The sequence below is a fragment of the Hydra viridissima genome, unplaced genomic scaffold (genome assembly GCF_058129835.1).
Source record: "Hydra viridissima isolate aposymbiotic clone 2 unplaced genomic scaffold, HvirCarnegie_v1 scaffold_2, whole genome shotgun sequence".
Classification (NCBI taxonomy): Eukaryota; Metazoa; Cnidaria; class Hydrozoa; order Anthoathecata; family Hydridae; genus Hydra; species Hydra viridissima.
In genome coordinates, this window is record NW_028324301.1 from 11533570 (window position 1) to 11552189 (window position 18620).

The 18620-nt window shown below is 27.6% G+C and overlaps 2 protein-coding genes across 14 annotated transcripts in view; one reads left to right on the forward strand and one right to left on the reverse strand.

Annotated features, from left to right (window-relative positions):
* The window catches only part of LOC145194091 (rho GTPase-activating protein 24-like), a 206743-nt gene that overhangs the window by 14814 nt on the left and 173309 nt on the right, over window positions 1–18620 (forward strand). The window lies entirely within an intron of this gene.
* LOC145197219 (serine-protein kinase ATM-like) overlaps window positions 26–18620 on the reverse strand; it is a 44382-nt gene continuing 25787 nt past the window's right edge. For 7 of the 8 annotated variants that reach the window (XM_090078948.1, XM_090078947.1, XM_090078946.1 and 4 more), the window contains 32 exons: window positions 18226–18331; window positions 17950–18096; window positions 15095–15206; window positions 14741–14876; window positions 14387–14575; window positions 14168–14312; window positions 13872–14076; window positions 13516–13772; window positions 13310–13362; window positions 13000–13074; window positions 12862–12923; window positions 12529–12753; window positions 11705–11897; window positions 11231–11386; window positions 10937–11053; window positions 10806–10859; window positions 10487–10594; window positions 8985–9028; window positions 8733–8862; window positions 8550–8633; window positions 4516–4632; window positions 4032–4181; window positions 3610–3748; window positions 3393–3475; window positions 2289–2429; window positions 2024–2140; window positions 1748–1906; window positions 1549–1596; window positions 1181–1301; window positions 1012–1098; window positions 558–736; window positions 26–464 (listed from right to left, as the gene is read on the reverse strand). In XM_090078948.1, coding sequence (XP_089935074.1) covers window positions 153–464; window positions 558–736; window positions 1012–1098; window positions 1181–1301; window positions 1549–1596; window positions 1748–1906; window positions 2024–2140; window positions 2289–2429; window positions 3393–3475; window positions 3610–3748; window positions 4032–4181; window positions 4516–4632; window positions 8550–8633; window positions 8733–8862; window positions 8985–9028; window positions 10487–10594; window positions 10806–10859; window positions 10937–11053; window positions 11231–11386; window positions 11705–11897; window positions 12529–12753; window positions 12862–12923; window positions 13000–13074; window positions 13310–13362; window positions 13516–13772; window positions 13872–14076; window positions 14168–14312; window positions 14387–14575; window positions 14741–14876; window positions 15095–15206; window positions 17950–18096; window positions 18226–18331 — 4251 coding nt within the window. In that variant the 3' untranslated portion in view covers window positions 26–152. Of the gene's footprint in view, window positions 465–557; window positions 737–1011; window positions 1099–1180; window positions 1302–1548; window positions 1597–1747; window positions 1907–2023; window positions 2141–2288; window positions 2430–3392; window positions 3476–3609; window positions 3749–4031; window positions 4182–4515; window positions 4633–8549; window positions 8634–8732; window positions 8863–8984; window positions 9029–10486; window positions 10595–10805; window positions 10860–10936; window positions 11054–11230; window positions 11442–11704; window positions 11898–12528; window positions 12754–12861; window positions 12924–12999; window positions 13075–13309; window positions 13363–13515; window positions 13773–13871; window positions 14077–14167; window positions 14313–14386; window positions 14576–14740; window positions 14877–15094; window positions 15207–17949; window positions 18097–18225; window positions 18332–18620 lie in introns of those variants that run through there. The other variant, XM_090078951.1, reaches the window with a different exon arrangement.

The following is an 18620-nucleotide window of genomic DNA, read 5'->3' on the forward strand; positions in this document are numbered from 1 at the left end:
AAAAAAAAAAAAAAAGAAAAAGTTCTAAGAACGTCTGCACAATGTAATACAGCGCGAATATAAAGTGAGATTTCTTATATTACAATTAAGAGAGATTTGATATTGGAACCTTTTTTTAAAAAACTTTAAAAAATGTTGTTTTGATGATTTTACTACAGCCACGGCTGCCAACCAGGGAACAATTTGCATAAATTATCAATACTTCGAGCTTCGTGAATCAAATAGTTGACCTGTCCTTGAATACTTAAAAAACCACCTCCTTCCATACCAGATAATTTTTGCTTTAAACGAAGCAAAACACGTTCTGCCATCTTATTTCTTTCAACATCATTTGTTTTGTTTCTTACATCAAGATCAAAAGCATTTTTTTCTTGAATTTCAGCATTATCAATACATTTATTTTGTAACTGAATTGCCTTACTGGTCGTCACAGTCCATGTAGACAACGGATCATAAAGGAGAACCTAATAGGTAATAAATTAGGAATTCACATAAATAAAATCATGTGCAAACTGACAATCATAAAAACAGATTTCATCAAAAAAAAAAAAAAATACTTCAATAATTGTAATGATGGCATCTTGTGACTCTCTCATTAACATCAATGTCTCTTCACAGCAACGTCGAAATACACCTTCAATTCCAATTACACCCATCCCATCAACAATGTCACGTGTAAGACGAAAAGGTACTTTTTCTGGTGTCGGAAGAAGTTTGCCTTGTTCAAAAGCAACACCTAATGAAATTACATAGAATGCATAGGCGCAATTTCAATATTTCTCCAAGTGACCTCATTACATGTTAAAATTTGTTAGAACTGAAGATTATTTTAGAGATTTCGAAAAATTTTGAAAACTGTTTCACATCTTTTTTTATAATTTATTGGTTCCTATTAACTTTTATATTTGATATGATTAACACCTCAAACATTAAACAGTCATTAAAATAATATTTTTTAGGAGTGACACAAGAAGTAGAAGTTTTTTTAAAGTTAGGTTAAAATTAAGTTACCTAAATCTATATGCACTATTTCTGCAGAGTTACAGTCAATAAGAATGTTTTGACAGTGTCGATCACCCAAACCTACTATGTAGCCCACTAAAAAAAAAAAAACAATTATAAAGTAATGATTAGACTAACCAGTACTTATAAAAAAGTGGATTGTTTAACTTTTTTGTACCTATAGAACACACAGCAACACTTTTTGTGTAATTCATTCTTCTTTCAAACCAAACTGCCGGGTCTTTAAATTTTTCCATAAAAAAATGCCGAAAAACAGGATGAAAATGCTTCATAATTTTCTAAAAAAAAAAAAAAATAGCCAAAATTTCTGAAAGTAAAGGAAATGATTCTATCTTTTAGTTTTTTTGCAAAAACTTTGTAAAAAAGTAGGAGTTCTTGTTTCTCGACCTCTCAACTTTTAAAAAACCTCACTGCAGTAGGTTTGACAGTCTCTCACTGCAGTAGATAGGTTTGACAGTCTCTCAAATTAATCTTATTATTATGCTCAGGATTAAAGAGAAGAAAATTGTAAAAAGCCCAACTCACCAAGAATACATTAAGTTTAGAATTTTTTCCATCATGAATAGTTGCTTCCTGAAAAATGAGAAATCTTTTTCATAATAAAACATAAGCAAGTGATAATTTATCTAATTTTACAATAAAACATCACTAAAAATTTGTTTCTAAGTTTGGACTCACTTCTATATCTTATAATTTAGATAAATAAGAAAATTGTTTAGCTCACTGATAGTTTTTTTCGACAATCGAAAACGGACCAATCAATTGGGTAATATTTTTTATGCGCTCCAATATCACCATTTCTATTACAAGTAAGATAATCACCAAGCGGCATGGTACCTTCACACCACTCCATCAAACCACTTTTACGTGAGAGTGGTACAACCTTAAAGAAATATGAAAACATTTTTTTTTGTAGAAACAATGATACTCATATAATAATGCTCATATAGCAATCAGTATTTGACTGATATAAAGGATTAAAAACATATTGTTGACTGACCTTGTAGGTACGCACAGAAAGATTTCTTCTTTTACACTTAAGGTCTCCTTTAAGTAAAAGATTTACAACTCCAAACACCTGCTGCATTACAGCATCCTGTCTTAAGTCATCTCTGCCCTGAAATTACAAAGATAAAAATGATATTTTGTAATGATAATAGTGTAATGATAATGCTGTAATGATGTCATAATGATAGCCATTACAGGATGTTGAAATAAAGCTATTGAAATTTGTAAAACTTTTTTTATAAGTAAAAAAAAAAGACCTTTATAAGCTGTCTCCTTTTCTTTCCATCTGAACAAACGCAACTGACTATTTTAGGTAGATTAACTCCTCCTGCATGTGTAAAATGACTATCGAACCTAGTAATATAGACTATGTTCTCATATTTACAGGATGGATCAATCTAAAAAAAAGAGTTTTCGGTTTACACAGTATTTTATTGTTACTAATTTTTATTGGATTTGGCTATTACATTAATTGTATTTTTAACTCTTTAATATTTTATATAAGCATTATAGTTAACAAAAATATAGTTTTTTTGTGGCATTTAAAGTGACAGGTGAGATCTTATTATCTTCAAATAAAAAGTTTAAATATATTGTACAGCAGGCCTAGATGCAAACAAAAACCCCACAATTCAATGTAACAGCAAACATTTTTTTAAAGGGTTATTTTTTTCCCTTCTCTGTATTACTTAAGAAGTAAAATTTTAGTAGTTAAATCTCAGTAACATGGAAGGTTTTTACAGCAAAAGTCAATAATTGGGAAAATTGTTTGTTGTAAAATAGTTAAACAAAGATATTAACTAATAGTTGTAACAAATACAGTACAAACTTTTATAATCAGTCTTTTAAGATAAATTGAACTTTCTAAAGTTTGTTAAAATAGAAATACTTTCATGTTTTAGTCACCTATAATAACATTGTCTTATGTGTTCATGTTTTCTATAAATTTATTATTAAAAACTTAATTATAATATAAAAATAATTTTAACAGTTTTATTCAAATAGAAATTCTGCAAAATGTCGATTGAAAAAAAAAAACATGTGGAATATCAGAATTTTTTATTCTGGAATTTTGTAACTTTGTATGTAAGTTTGAAGTATATTTTTCTTAATTTGTATATTAACATATTTTGATGTCAAAATGATAAATATAAATGAATAATGAAAAAAAAAAAAAAAAAGAGGAAAAGAAGTGGGGGTCTGACCCACCATTCCCATCTTCCTCTTGTACTGTATACCCTAAATCTTGTATAAACTGATTCTGAGCAGGAAATACAAGATAAGGTATTGTTTGAGTTTCTTTTATTGAGAAAAACCTTTCTGGCCCACTGTGCATTATGCACATTTAAAGATAAACCAACCTCAAGAGCAATTGTTGGACAAGATATTGTCTCCAAGTTGTTAATTTTTCGCACCAACTTTGCATCAGGAATTTGGAATTGACCTTAAACAATCCAAAAATATTCTGGTTAAAATTTAAACCAAAAAGGGCCAATTATAGTTCTGAGCAGCCAGAACAGAAAAAAAAAAATTATGTAACTATATCCTGAATTATTTATAATCAAAAAATAAATAAACCTTTTTGATTTTTTAAATGGCTAATATCCCAATATGCAAGCTCAATATAGGCCATTACCAACTGCTCTGCATCTTCAATAATCTTGGCTTTTGAACTTTTCAGCTGATTTAAAACATTTTGTGCTGCCTGTATTCGACACTACATAAGATTGTTTAGATAAAATTTAATTACAGATCATCAACTTGTTTCACATTGATAATAATTTGATGCATCTAACAGTTTTAGAAACTGACTCTCTTCTTCATTTTGAAAAATAAGAAAACTTTATTATTTATCAACAATACAAAAATGTTATAGTTATATGTAAAATTTAAAACATTTTAATACTATTATAAAATTTTGACCTTAATAACAAAATTGTAATTACAGTTTTTAAACATAACTAAAAAATTTTGAAAAATATCCAAAAACAAATTAATACCTTATCTTGTATTTCCTGCTCAGATGAAGACACTTTACTGGATCTTTTTGTCTCTTTTGAATTGATTCTTTCTTCAATGTCCGCATTACAAAGTGCAAAAAGGATAAACAAGGTGTGGTGTGGATGGTCAGAAATGCATTTCTCTATTATCTTTACAATAGAAATAAAAGTTTTTTTATCAAGTGAAAAACATATTTATCTAAATTTATCTAAATTCAAGTGAAAAGGTAAACATATAAAAAAATCTTTTTAAATTTTAAAAATAAACTTCTTATTTACTTAAGAAATAAAAAACTTCTTTTTTATAGTTTTAACAAAAACAAGACTTCAATTACAAATCCATCCCAACAGCAATATTTTAACTTAATTTGATACAAGAACAATGTTTATCATCATTCTGTTGTTTCATTCAGTTTCATTTAAGACGCTCCATAAACTAATTTTACAAAAAGATATAATAAAAACAAGGAAGAAAAAAAGAAACCTTTTGAAGATTGTTGTTAAATAAGTCACATTGTTGGGTCATAGAAGTTCCCAAACGAGCAGCAAGTTGGTACATCACTAATAAAAACTTTTTTGACGATATGCGAACAGTGTTTTCCTGAGTTTAATGTTTAAAAAAAAACTTGTAAATATGTATGATAAAACATTTTAAAGAGAAAATAAAAAGATATTTGTGTTAAATCTTAAATCATCTAACTAAAAATATTTCAGTGTTTTTTATTTTATTTTATGAAACATATAGCTCATTAAAAGTTTGAAAAAATAGTTAAGTTTTTTTATTACAGTGAATGAACATGTAGAATGAATTTATTCCTTTACATTGATTTGTACAATTTATCCAATATATATTTTTTATAGCTTCTTAACATTTTATTAGCAATTAATTTATTTTTAACTACTGAAATATAAATGAAATACACTTATAATTCAGTAAATAAAAATTAAATATACTATAGGTACAGTCCACTATAGGTGATTAAGTAAGAAAATACCACCTTCTATTCTAATTTAGAGAAATACTTAACCATTTAATGTTTGTTGTTACTCCATAAAAAGCTCACATCATCAAATTTAGATTCTCTCAATTTAAGGGATTTGAACCTATCTATCTATAACTTATCTATAGCCTATCTATCCATAACCTATCTATCTATAACCTATCTATCTATAACCTATCTATCTATAACATATCTTTTTATACCCTATCTATCTATAACCTATTTATAAAACTATCAGAAGTACTTGAACTTACAATTTAAAGAGAAATTTTTCTAAGAAGATTACATTTCGTGCTCTCAGGAGCAGTATTTTGAGGCTGCTGGATGGTAACAACCACTTATTCTGTAAAGATGGTATTTCAAATTCAAAACATTTTTGCTGAGCATCATTGTAATTGTTTTAATGGATCATTAGCTTCTTATGTACCTAAAGTTTTATGTCATTTTAAGTTGGTCAGTAATTTTGTAACTTGTATTTATAAAATATTATTTTCATCAGGAACAGGAGCTTCAATAAATAATTCAGAAACTATCCATGAGTTTTCTTTGTATCCAAAAAAAAATATTGTTATATCCAATAACACAAAATTTGGCATCTCTGGTCTCAAAACACCTGAGTTGGCTTTAACAAGAGCTATCACTTGAGCTGCACTTATAAGCTGCTTTAACAGATTGTTGGTTTAGATGATCCTTTTAAATCTCTCTAATCTTGCCATTCAAGGAACCTAAACTATGCACAACCTTCAATGTTAATCTATTTAGCTGTTATATTCTTGCAAGTTTTAAAAACTGTATATATATTATAGTTAACTGCGGTACTCAAATTTAGTCTATTACCTTTAATTAGTTTATTAATTTACACTGAATATTGATTTAAGAAAATCATTAAGTTCTCTTTTTAACTTTCATATCAATTTTTCCCATACAGTCTGAAGTTAACATTTCAAAAATATTTTCCTAGAGCTAGTTCTAAATATTGTTTGGAAATTTTTTTCTAAGTTAGGATTTAAAGAGTGGAACATAATAATTAGGGATTGCAATCCCGGTGGTTTTTTTCAATCCTGGGATTTCGGGATTGAAAGACATAAATCCGGGATTGAAAAGCAAATACAACATCTATATAGTTTTAAGTAATAAAAACAGTAACTAAAAATATATTTAGTAACTAAAAATATATTTATTAAATGAAGTTAATTTAACATTTTCATTAAATTTCACATGTTAATGTTAAAAAATTATGTTAGAAATAAGGAGATATGTTATGTTTTTTGTGCTTGGAAATGCGACTTCAGGAAGCATAACGCGTCCAAAGTTTCATCGCCCAAATGGTTACGAATTTTTGTATTGAACAGTCCAGCGGAAGAAAATGCCCACTCAGCCTCGACACATGTTGATTTCATGGTCATTAGAAAAGAACTCTTTCTAACTAATCGCCTTGTGTACCCCCATTTTCAAATTGTGTTGTTTCTTTTTGAATTTTTGATGACAATGTTTCATGTCTAATTGGTTGTATTGGTGATTGTCCTTTTTTAATAACACGACCAAGCTCCTTTTCAATACTTAAAGTATTACTTTCAGACTCAGGAGCCATTTCAGGTTCCTCAATCAAATCCAGCATGTCAGACTCAACTGATGCTCTTACTAGAGCAGGATTGGAAGCATTTAATCTTTCCAACAATTCTTCCAAAAGTTTTCGACATTTAAATGAAGAAGGTACTGTAATTATTTCTTAATCAACTTTAACGGGGCTTCGACCATTATGCAGGTATTGCAGAAGTCCACTCATATCGATTTGGCGTTCATGCATGCTAGTCATTAAAGCTCTACGCATTTCATTGCTTATATTGTTGTCAGCATCTTTTAATTTTTTAAGCATGAAATTAATAGCAATGTTGGCTGTAAATAGGTTAGAATCTTGATGACATATTGCTTCAACCGTTGCTTTAATGGGAACTAAAGTTGTAATAATCTCTGATAATATTGTCACTTCATCATGTGACAGAGCTATAGAATTATCTTGCACTGGGTAAATATCAATTAATGATTTTTGTATACAACTTTTTACTTTGTAAAATCGTTTAAGCATTAACAGAAGGCTGCTCCACCGTGTCTTGCAGTCCATTATTAAAGACAGTTGTTTTCCAAATTCAGCCTTAATATATTTTTGTAAGATGTCTTTCTTGGTGGGTGATCGTCTAAATTTTAGTAGTAGTTTGCGTACTTTTTTAATGACTGACCCATAATGAACTTCATTTAGTTCAATTTTAGGTCTTACATTTTCATGATTATAGTCCAACAAATCTTCCTCAATGTCCTCATTTTCGGATGAATCACTGTTAAAAAAGTTGTTGGTTAGCAAGCAGCAACCTGCCGACTTTTTTCACAACACTAGCTCCGTCGTTCATTATAGCCACAATATCGCTGTATAGATCAAGACTGTGGTCTTTAAGTCTTTTTTCTAATAGTTCAATGCACTTTTCTGCTGGTATTGAATCTGTTATTCCCACAAAACCTAAACTCCAGAACTGAGAGTTTTGTCTATGAACATTAACATTCACGTAGCGACGATTTCGAAGTGACATCCATTCATCAAAAATGTCCATTCCAAACAGCTGAGTTACTTTTAATTGTAAAACCCACATATGACATGCTGATTTAATTTTTAATTTAAGATTCTACCTCACTAGAAACACGCTTTTCTTCAGTTTGAAAAAACTGACAATAGTAAATAAGCTATTAAAAATTGTTAACAATAGTAACTAAGGTATTAAAAAATTTAACTAATTTAACACGAATATTTTTAAAGTGTTTACGTAAATATCTTTTTAGAAACAATGTAAATTTGTATTATATAATGAATTATTATAAAATAAATATAAACCGTAATATGTAATGATACAAAGTTTGGGTATCGCAAGCAAGCACATTATAATATTTTTCATTGCTTACAAATCAATTATTTAAATCGTATTCAATTTTTAAATTGTGTATATGTTAACCAACATGACACAGTGCGAAGATTATCACTTTTGTTATTCTCTGAATCAATCCTTTTCGATATCGTATTTTATTGTACAACCAAAAATACAATACTTTTTACAATTTTATGCTAAATAAAAATTATTTTATTGATACACAAATTTGTTGTTATTTTTATATATTTTTTCATTAGGCTTTGTTTTGTTCGATCTTATAGGATATCCCGAGATTGATCTTAGACAATCCCGGGGATTTCAGGATCATAAAAAAGGCCGGGATCCCAGGATTTCGGGATCCTGAGATTGCAATCGCTAATAATAATAGGTCGGCAAATATTTAATTTCAACTTTTAAGTCTTGCTTTTTACTTTGTGAACAAATAAATGTAAAATGTCTACAAGGGTAAAATGTCTTCAGGGATAAATGTTTTACAGAAAATTATACATGTACTTCTTCAAGAATATACATAGAAATTAGTAACTTATGCAAATTTATAACACAAATATTCACAAATATTTTTTATGGAAAAAAAAGATCACCTGCAGTTCAATATTGATACTTTTATTACTATAATTATCAAACCATAGTGAACATAACCGAAGTATTTTCAAGTCATATTTATCCTATGAAATAAAGAAAAGCTATGGATTATATCGAAAAAAAAAAAAAAAAAATACAAAAAAAAAAAATAAAAAAATAACAACAACACTTAAACAACTAACTCCACATTGAAGACATTTGCAATAGTTATGTATTGCTTTTTCTAAAAATCTTTGTTTGTCATTATACACTTGGTCTCTTTCTGCTTCATCAATATTCAACTGTTTTTCAATTATTGTTGAATGATGCTTCCTAACAAAAACAAACTCCATGAATAATTCAGTAAACATTTAAGAACATTTATGGCATACAATATTTAAACACAAAAACTGAAATTCTATTTTAAAAACATTTTTAATAAAATATATTCTTACAAGCGCTGATCATTTGTCTTCTTTGGTATCTCAGTAAGCTCAAGCTAAAGTTTAAATTAAAATCTTTTAAAAGTTATTATATATAGTTAAAAAATGGCATTTTGCTAAACTCTTTGGATTTAAATATCTACTTGCAGACTTTTAATTATCTTGAATGAAAAACAAAAGTGTTCAGATCTTGAAGGATGCAAAGTAACCAAGGTGATCACTAACTAATGAGACTAAGTTTGACATTTCATAAATTTTTGAACAGAAACATATTTTTGAATGTGGCTTTTATGGCCTGATTGCTTCTTTTTTTTCTCTTTGGGTCTCATATTCTCATTGGTTTTTACTTTTACTTCAAATATTAAAAATAGAAAAAATGAATTTGATTGAGGGTGAGTGCAACTACCACAAAGTGCATCCAAGTTAATTAAGAAAATCCTGGGTAAATTTTTTGATGAAAATAATCCAAGAGCCACAAGAATCGACTTCAAATATGGCAAGTTATTACTCAGACAGAAAAACCAAAACTATGAAGAAAAAAAACACTATCTGAAAAAGTGCATTAATGACCAATTGTGATTTTCAACCAAATTCAGTTGCATTCAGTTCCACATTTTTCAAACTTGAAATTGAAATCTGGAACAAGAAAAACTCAAGAAAGCAAAAAAAAAGTTAAAGATTCTTGTATGTATATATATATACATACATACATATATATATATATATATATATATATATATATATATATATATATGTATATATATATATATATATATATATATATATATATATATATATAATTTGGCATTAAAATAAACCAGCTTCATTCTAAGATTATTTTTATCTTTTGACAAAGATGTCAAACCATTGATGGCTTTACTTAGTTTTAACATGAGTTATAAAGAAATGAGTTATGATTAAAAGAAGTTCTTGTTCCTGCATACACTCCAGAGATACACTCCAGAACTTCGTCCAATTAAAACTTTTTAGCCTATTTTATAAGGACATAAACACAAACAGTTGATCAATTAAAAAACAGAATCCTATATTGTATGAAAAAAAAAAACACTGTATAAACTATGATAAGTAATGTGTATAATTTAAAAAATGCATACTATTTATAGGAACAGTTAAGCTGTTTTGTTGTACTCTATTTGAGTTAATATGATAATACTAATGGTGTTTTATCATATGCTTACAGAATTTAAATATTTTTATTGGTTGTTATAACTATTTTTGTGTTGTCTAATTAATTAGTGACCACTTTTCACAAGTTAATTACAGTTATACCAAATGTATAAAAAAAGTAAACTCAAAAAAAAGTGGAGCTAACTAAGATAATTAAAATTATAAAGTAAAATATAAATATAATAAATGCAGCAATGTATAAAACACAACTGTTCTAGTGTTTTGAGGATGCTAAGCTCTCCTTCGTTAGAACTCTTCTTAAAAAAAAAAAGGGTTAAATCAACAACCATTAAGGTTTAATTAATATTTTGAGTAAAAAAACATACCTTATTTTTTCTAATTACAGTTTGCTTAGTTTCAAAAGCTTGAGACTTGGTATATTCAAGTAGTGCTTCATATTGCACATCTGCATATTTAGCTAATGAATGATATGCCTGATAATAAAGTGATAACATTAATTTAGCTATAACTCAGCATTATATTTATCATGTCAAAATGCAGGCAAGAACTATAAAAGTATACATTATGAAGGGGAAAAAATCATGTAAAACCTTACTTTAAGAAGCATTTTAATAAACAACCAATTAATGATAACCCTGATTTTGAAGTTGTTTATTAAAATAGAAGTATGCTATAAAAACCTACTTCAATAGGTGTATACATTCCATGGTAACCATTTCCTTCCATGATGTCAATAGCCTTAATAAAACACAAAAATATATAATAGCATCATTTTTAGTTAATATTTATCTTCACAATTAAACCTTACTTCTTACAGGTTCTAAATACTTTTCCATAATTTGAACAGGATTTTGTGATCTTGTTTCACCAAGCCAGTGACCATACAAACTCAGCACAACAGGATATAATGAAATAGCAGACTCAGACTCGGCCTTTAAACATTTTATACAACATATATAAGAATGATTAAAACTTAGTGTAAGAACCATTCTATTTCAATAAACTTATTATTAAACAAAAATAAAAAGTCAATGAAGGTAGAAGCTCTGGTCAGCAAATTTCGTTATTGTTTTTAAAAAGTAAAACATTTTTATGAATTTGATGAAAACCTTTTTAGAATAATTTATAAGTGCCTTGAGGATATGAATAGCATGACTGGATTCCCCTCTAAACCAATATAGCTTTGCTTCTTCAAGCTTCCAATCCATCGGAACTTTTCCAATCTTTTCTAATTCTCTGAACTGATACATGCACTTTTCTGAAATCTTTTTAACAAATAAAAAAAATAATCTTTTGTTACAAATCCAAAAACCACTTTTCCTGTAACAAAACAAACAAAATTGCTTATAAAACTGACCCAATGTGAAAAAATGATGATACAGAATTTTGAAAGATAAAAAGTTTTCTTAAAAGTGAAACAAAATATTTCAGCTCGAGTTTTGTATCATCAGCAAAAAAAAAAAATGAAAATATTAGGGTCAAGAAAAAAAAAATTCACAAATATCTTCCAGTTATATGCTGTTGCTCAGAAGTTTCTAGAGCTTTTATTAAAGATTAGATAATGTTTAGAAAAATAAATATACCTCAAATCTTTTTGACTCCCTTGCCATTTTACAAAGATGCCTAAGTTGCTGTTCTGTAACCTTAAGTATATTAAACTTATTTCCATGAATAGAAGCAATTTTCAATGCTGAAACAGCAATAACAAGACCAGGTTCATAATACTTAAAATCATTTTGGAGCTGACAGCAACTTTGAAAACTGTCGAAGCAATCACTAAAACATAAATAAAAACAATATAAGAATTTGGTATTTCATGAATGCTTTTTACTCCCTGTATTTATACTAACTTTTAATGTTTTTTTTTATTTTAATGCTGTTGTCATTTAAAACTTTTGGATGAGCAAATTAACTAAATGTAAAATAAGGATTATCAACAATATTTAGTGACATCATTGGAGTAAAAATTCTTGCCTGCACAGTGCTTAAATATCTATAACTTAAAATAATATTCTTAATAAAAACAATTTTATTCCTAAACCTATGAAAAAAATTTAAAACAAAATTTTAAGGAATAGAAAAAAATAGTAATTCTAATCCAAACTTCTGCATAGTTATAGAGAAATATGTAAAGTCAAGTAATTAAGAAGTCCTGATTTCAAATTTAAAATATGCCAAATGTTGATATAACAACTACATAACTTTGCTTGCTAGGTTACATACTGAAGAAAGAAAAAACACACTTGAATACTTTTACCACACTCTTGTTTTACAGAATCACTAATGATTTTTTAGAAACACCAAAAAAAAAAAAACAGTACATGGTTTAAAAAAAAAAAAAGATAAAAGAATTAACATTTGATTGAAACACTTGAAAAATGTAAAAATAAATCTAAATGGTCATTACCTTCCAATAAAATTTGAAGCTTTTCCAAGCATACTTATTGTAAAACATTTTGATAAAAAGTCATACAATGATTTTGAAGCTTGACTACTTCTTGGTACCTTCTCTACAGCATTTAACTTTGCATTTTTAAAATGAAAATTGAATGCATCCAAATCACCTTGGTTCAAAAACCTTAAAGACTGATGAAGATTTCCATGGAAGCCAAGACTATTTGTTATATTGCAGCTATAAAGAAATCAAAACGAGGAAAAGAAAATTTAAGTAAGAAATTTTTTATTTTTTATATATTTAATATTAAAAAAATATATATCCTATAAACGAAATGCATAAAACCTTATTTGACTAGTATCCCAAATGCTGTTTCGCCAAGCTACCTCAAACATAACTTCTTCAAACTAAAAATAAAGTAAAAAGGTTTTTTTCATGATTTTTCTAAAAAGATTTTTTCAAAACGGTTTCAATTATTTATACTTGTGCTGCATCAACTGGTGGAAGACCTTTCATATAGTTTATTGTAACATGATGAAGACCAGAATTCATCAGGTTCTGAAAATAGATCACTGATATTAATTACTAGATAAAAAATGACTACAATTAATTAGCATTTAATAGACACTCCATAATAATAAAATATTTTAACAAAATAGATAAACTTAAATCAATGAAACTAAGAAGTGCAAACAAAATATTAATACAAGTTATAATTTTAACCACAGCACCTTTATTTAAGATAATAAAAATAAAATCACAAAGAGTGAAAAAAAAAACTTCATATTGTTACCTCTAAAACACCACTTTGATTATTAGTGGATAATGACTGCAAATCACTAGTCACTACAAAAAAATTGCATTGAAATCTTATAGCTATTGTTGCCTACATTACTCAAACAGATAGATTGTTTCAAAAAATTTTAATTGATTTTTTCAGGCTCAACAAATTAGTGCTTTTTAGACAAAAAAAACTTTCACAGGTATTAACTTTCATACATAAAGCTTTATTGAACTCTTGCTCATGCTGATATGTTTGTATTCGTGTCTGAGGTAGCGAGACACTTCCAGCACCAACTCCATAAACTCCATCAATGTCACCAATATTAGTATAAATATCATAGAGAAGCTTTTGACAGGAGCCATTAAATATATCATCAGAAGATCCAGTAAGACCTTCTATTTGAAAATCTTGGCTTGAAATACTATTTGAATCTTCATTTGTATCAACTTGAGTATCCAAACTGAACAACTTTCTGAACACAATATTCAAAAGTGTTACACAAGTAAATACTGTCTAAACAATAATAAAACTGTTTGAAAAATAAACTTTAGAAACTAGAGCACATATTGACCTCAGGTTATCAGCCCAAATTTCCATAAAAAGTGCAGCTGTGAAATTTTCTGAACAACGCAATGCAGCTTGAGAAAGTTCCAAATAATTAAAGTCTAACCAAAAATTATTATCCCAAGGTGTGGCAGAGCGCCCTACAAATGGAACATCTAAACATCGTAAATATATTGTCAGCGATATCAACTCCATCATTTTGTCTTTTACTTCTAAAAAAGAAAAAGAAAATTCTAATCATAATGAAAAGTAATCAGACATTTGGACATATATATGCTTATAAAAATGTTAAAAAATTTATACCAGCAAGATGTTTGCAATTATCATTCATGGTAATGAAAGTAGTGAGCCATGATGAAAATACTTTGCTAAATACTGCCCTATATTTCTCATCAGCAATAAGGATATTATGTACAACATATGGTAAAACTAATTTTGCAAATCTTGTCTAAAAATTCAAAAGAAGTTCTTACATCATTATTTATATCAATTAAGGTAGATATGATAAATTAAAAAAATTACTTTTCTTTTGCATAATGGTAGGATGACAGTAAATATGTCATTTTTAACTATTCCTGCTGATAGCAACACTGTAATGAGTGTTTTCAACCATCTGCCATACGTTTCATCTGTATCAATCTTAACTTTTTGTAACTTCATGTGTAATAAATCAGGGTCAATAGGTGTTATCTTAGATCTCATTTGTAAATACTAGAGAAAAAGATTCAAGTAAACTTTAAAATACAATTCAAAAAGTTAGAGATTCGATTGCTGCTAATTATGCATCATCTTCCTAATTTGTTTTAGTTATTCAATTTTCCTTCAACAAGTCAATTCTTTGTAGAAAGCAATCAAAAATGTAAGAAGAATTCTTGCCTTATTCTTTTTTATGATGTAAGGAATTAAATAAGGCATAAAGGAACATCTTTGCCATAGCTTTAAATAGTCCTTAACTTCTTCTGCATGTAGCACTCTTTCAAGACAACTGTGTGCTAAGTATGATATTTTGACACTGAAAATAAACATTTAAAATAGACTATTTAATATTTTAAACAATAGGAAGTAGCAGAAAATAAAATACAGAGAAATAGAAAAATTATATAAAATTGATAGCAAAAGTAAACAAAATTAAAGGCCTTTATCAAAAAAGCATTTTGCACCAAAAAAAAAAAAAGAATAAAATAAATTTTAAAAAGTTTCCATTGAGTCAAGGAAACATTTTTTTTTTACCTACTATCGATACACAAATTAACAATTTCCTTCAAAATACTGTGCAGCTGTTGAACAAGAGGATTATCTACCATTAAACATTTAAGCTCATTGTTGTGCTCACAGCCTTCATCTAAAATATTAACTTATGATAATATAAAAGTTGCAAAAGATTTGAAAGTAGTGGAAGAATTGATGTGTGAATGAAGTCTGAAGTTGTTAATATCATAAACATATAAAAAATATGTTTGGAAAATCAAGAAACAAAAGAATAAAAGAAAAATTTATATGAACATCCACTGGATTGGTTAGATTGTCATGATAACTGTAAACCAGTTTTTTGTTGGCCTTCTAGAATTGCATTACAGTGATGGTAGAGAATCATTGGAAAATTAATGAAGTGTATTGAACAGTTATAAAATTATGTTGCATAATAAAAAAAATTTAAAAATTCACATTGCATAATCCCCAATTTTACAAATTTTCACACAACCTGTATTAGTTAATTTAAATTGAAAATTATATATATACATTTAAATTTCTCTTATTAAGAAGAACACACTTATGTTTATGCCTTTATGTTTATCTGGTTTCTGTGATAGCTACAATATGGCTTTTTCTGGAACCAATATGTTAACAAATCCCTGAACAAAATATACTCTTAAAGTGACCAATAATCAGTGTTAATACAACTGATTACCTGTTAGATCATTAGGATAAAAAAGTGTTTACTATGATCATACCTAACTTATACTTTAAAATATAAACTACAGCGTACAAGCCTTGAACTAAATAGGACTGGTGTTGCAACAACTGTCAAGCATTCATCAGTATTCCACTCAGTTATTCTACTAGCAGCCAGTTCTATATACCCATCAAAATGAATGAAGATTAAACATGGTTAGGATGAAGCAATTAAGATGCTGCTGATAGTTGGTTCAAAAATAAGAAATGTAACCAAAAAGCCTATAAATTTTTTTGCAAACTAAATACTATCCTACTAAAGCACATGACCTGATTATTAATGGAGTAAGAAAACATCTAGAACCTCAATTCCAAGATAAAACAGATTATTATTTTGGAATTATTTTTTTTAACTTTTAATCTGACACAAAGAAACAACTTTTAAAAATTTCACAAAAAAAACAGAGTTTCATTTCAGGAACAAACTTGAAGCATTCACATATATTATAAAAGGACATTTCTTGCTTGTTAAAGAAATGCTATAGAAGTTTAGCATTCTCAAAATGTAAAAATAAGACTAAAAAGTATATACAGTACTGTGAATAAGTTTTAGCCCACTTACTAAAACTCATGTTTTTTTAACAGATTTTGAATAGTAGCTTCCGATTATTTTTTTATATAAAATGTCTAACTTCAAACAATACTAAACACTATTTTAACAAACAAAAGTAATATTTATCAAAATTTTACACAGATTTTGTATTTAGATATCTGACGTGTTTATTTTTATTGTATGCTGATCTGAACCCAATTCGCATCAGCTCGTTTGTTTTTAGTTTGCTCTTGCATTTTTGTTTATTTATTGCTGTGAAGGCTTCATATTAGATGATAGCACAGTTTACAAAGATATTTCATAGATACTCTGTGTTTAATATTATATTTTGTTTTTTTAAGAGCGAAACTTCTTTTTCTTTTGTATTATTCTTTTTATTGTTATTTAAGTAATAAAATGGGTAAAATTCCACTACTGGAAAGTAAAAAAATTATCGTGCTTCATGAAGAAGGTTATTCTCAACAACAAATTGTCCAAATAACAAAATATTCAAGGACAGCCCATTAGAGAAATTATAAAAAAATTAAAAAACACGAAATCTCTTGAGGATAAAATTCAAAGTGGAAGACCTCCAAAGCTTACAAAACATGACATAAAGTATTTTAAAAATCTGTCTCTGCGAAATCGGAAAAAAATCTCTAGTTAACTAGCCCAAGACATTCAGGCTGTGATTGGGACAAATGTTTCCTCATCTTAAATTTGATGACATTTGCTAAAAGCTGGGTTAAGAGGGTGTGTTGGAGTTCGAAAGCCTTTACTATGTCGTGGCAATAAAGAAAAAAGACTTAGAAAGGTAGGAAGAGGCTTATCGCTCTGATTGTCTACATCCAACAATCAAGCATGGGGGAGATTCTGTTTTAGTTTGGGGTTGTATTTCATCATCTAGAGTAGGTGATTTAATCATAATTGAAGGCAAAGTGACAGGAAATTTTAAGACATCATGCAATACCATCTGGAATGAGACTAAATGGTGATAATTTCATTCTACAGCAAGACAATGATCCCAAACATTGTTCCCAAATGGCCAAAAAATATTTACAGGACATGTGTAAGGAGGGAGTTCTCGAAGTAATGAACTGGCCTCCTCAAAGTCCAGACTTGAACATTATTGAACATGTTTGGGATTATTTGGATAAAAAAAAGGCTGAATATAACCCAAAAAATGTTGAAGAATGTTTTCGAATATTAAAAAGAGAGTGGGACAATATTCCACAAAATTTCATTACAAATTTATATGAATCAATTCCTAGGAGATTCGCTTCTGTGATAAATGCAAAAAGCGGACATACGAAGTATTAATTGTTCTTTCTTTTTGTATCATATTTTATCAAATTATTTCTAGATACTTTTGTTTATAATATGTGTTTATAAACCTGATTTTTTTTTACTTCATAAGTCCTTTATATTTTTACAATAAAATCAAAGATAATTATAAACTTATGGTGGGCAAAAACTTATTCACAGTACTGTATATACACGGGCATACATAAAAAAAGCTTACTTAAAAAAATAGAAATTGTAACTTGATTGATAAATACTAAAATTACAATTCTTAATATAAAAATATAAAAATTTAAACCTTGTTCAATTGATTGGATTAATGGAGATAAAATGCCAGGCTGTACTAATCCTAAGCAATCAATAGCTAAAACCTTTGAGCAAGGTGAACCAATAATACAAACTTCTTTTAAACAATCAACAAGGAGTGGAAGATTACAATCATGAGCTAAAAACAAATTGTATTGAGCGATTTTCAAATTCAAATTTTTATTGATAACTTTAAGTATATTAAAGATGATTTTAAAATAAGAACAAAAATAAAAAGGAAATACTTTGATATTGCTTTTTTTTTTACCTATTACTGACATATTTTTATCCAAAAACAATTTTAGATTTGCTAATGTTTGGTCGGGATTAATATGGCTGAAATTCTTTAATGTTTTGATCATTCTGTAAAACTCCTGCATAAAAAAATGAATAAGCAAAAAAAAAAAAAAATAGAAAAAAAAAAACAATTAAAAAAAACTAAATAACTCTTAGAACATTCTAGTATATTATAAAAAAATGTAATATGTTAAATATAAGATAAAAAAGTAACATTAAAACTAAATATGACTTGAGATGCAAATGACAATTCTTTAATCTTTGAATGATATAAAAAGAGCTCATGAAATTTTAGAAATTATGAATGCCTCAGAAATTTAATTTTTAATTTGTTAATAAACAAACAATATAAAGTTATGTCAACAA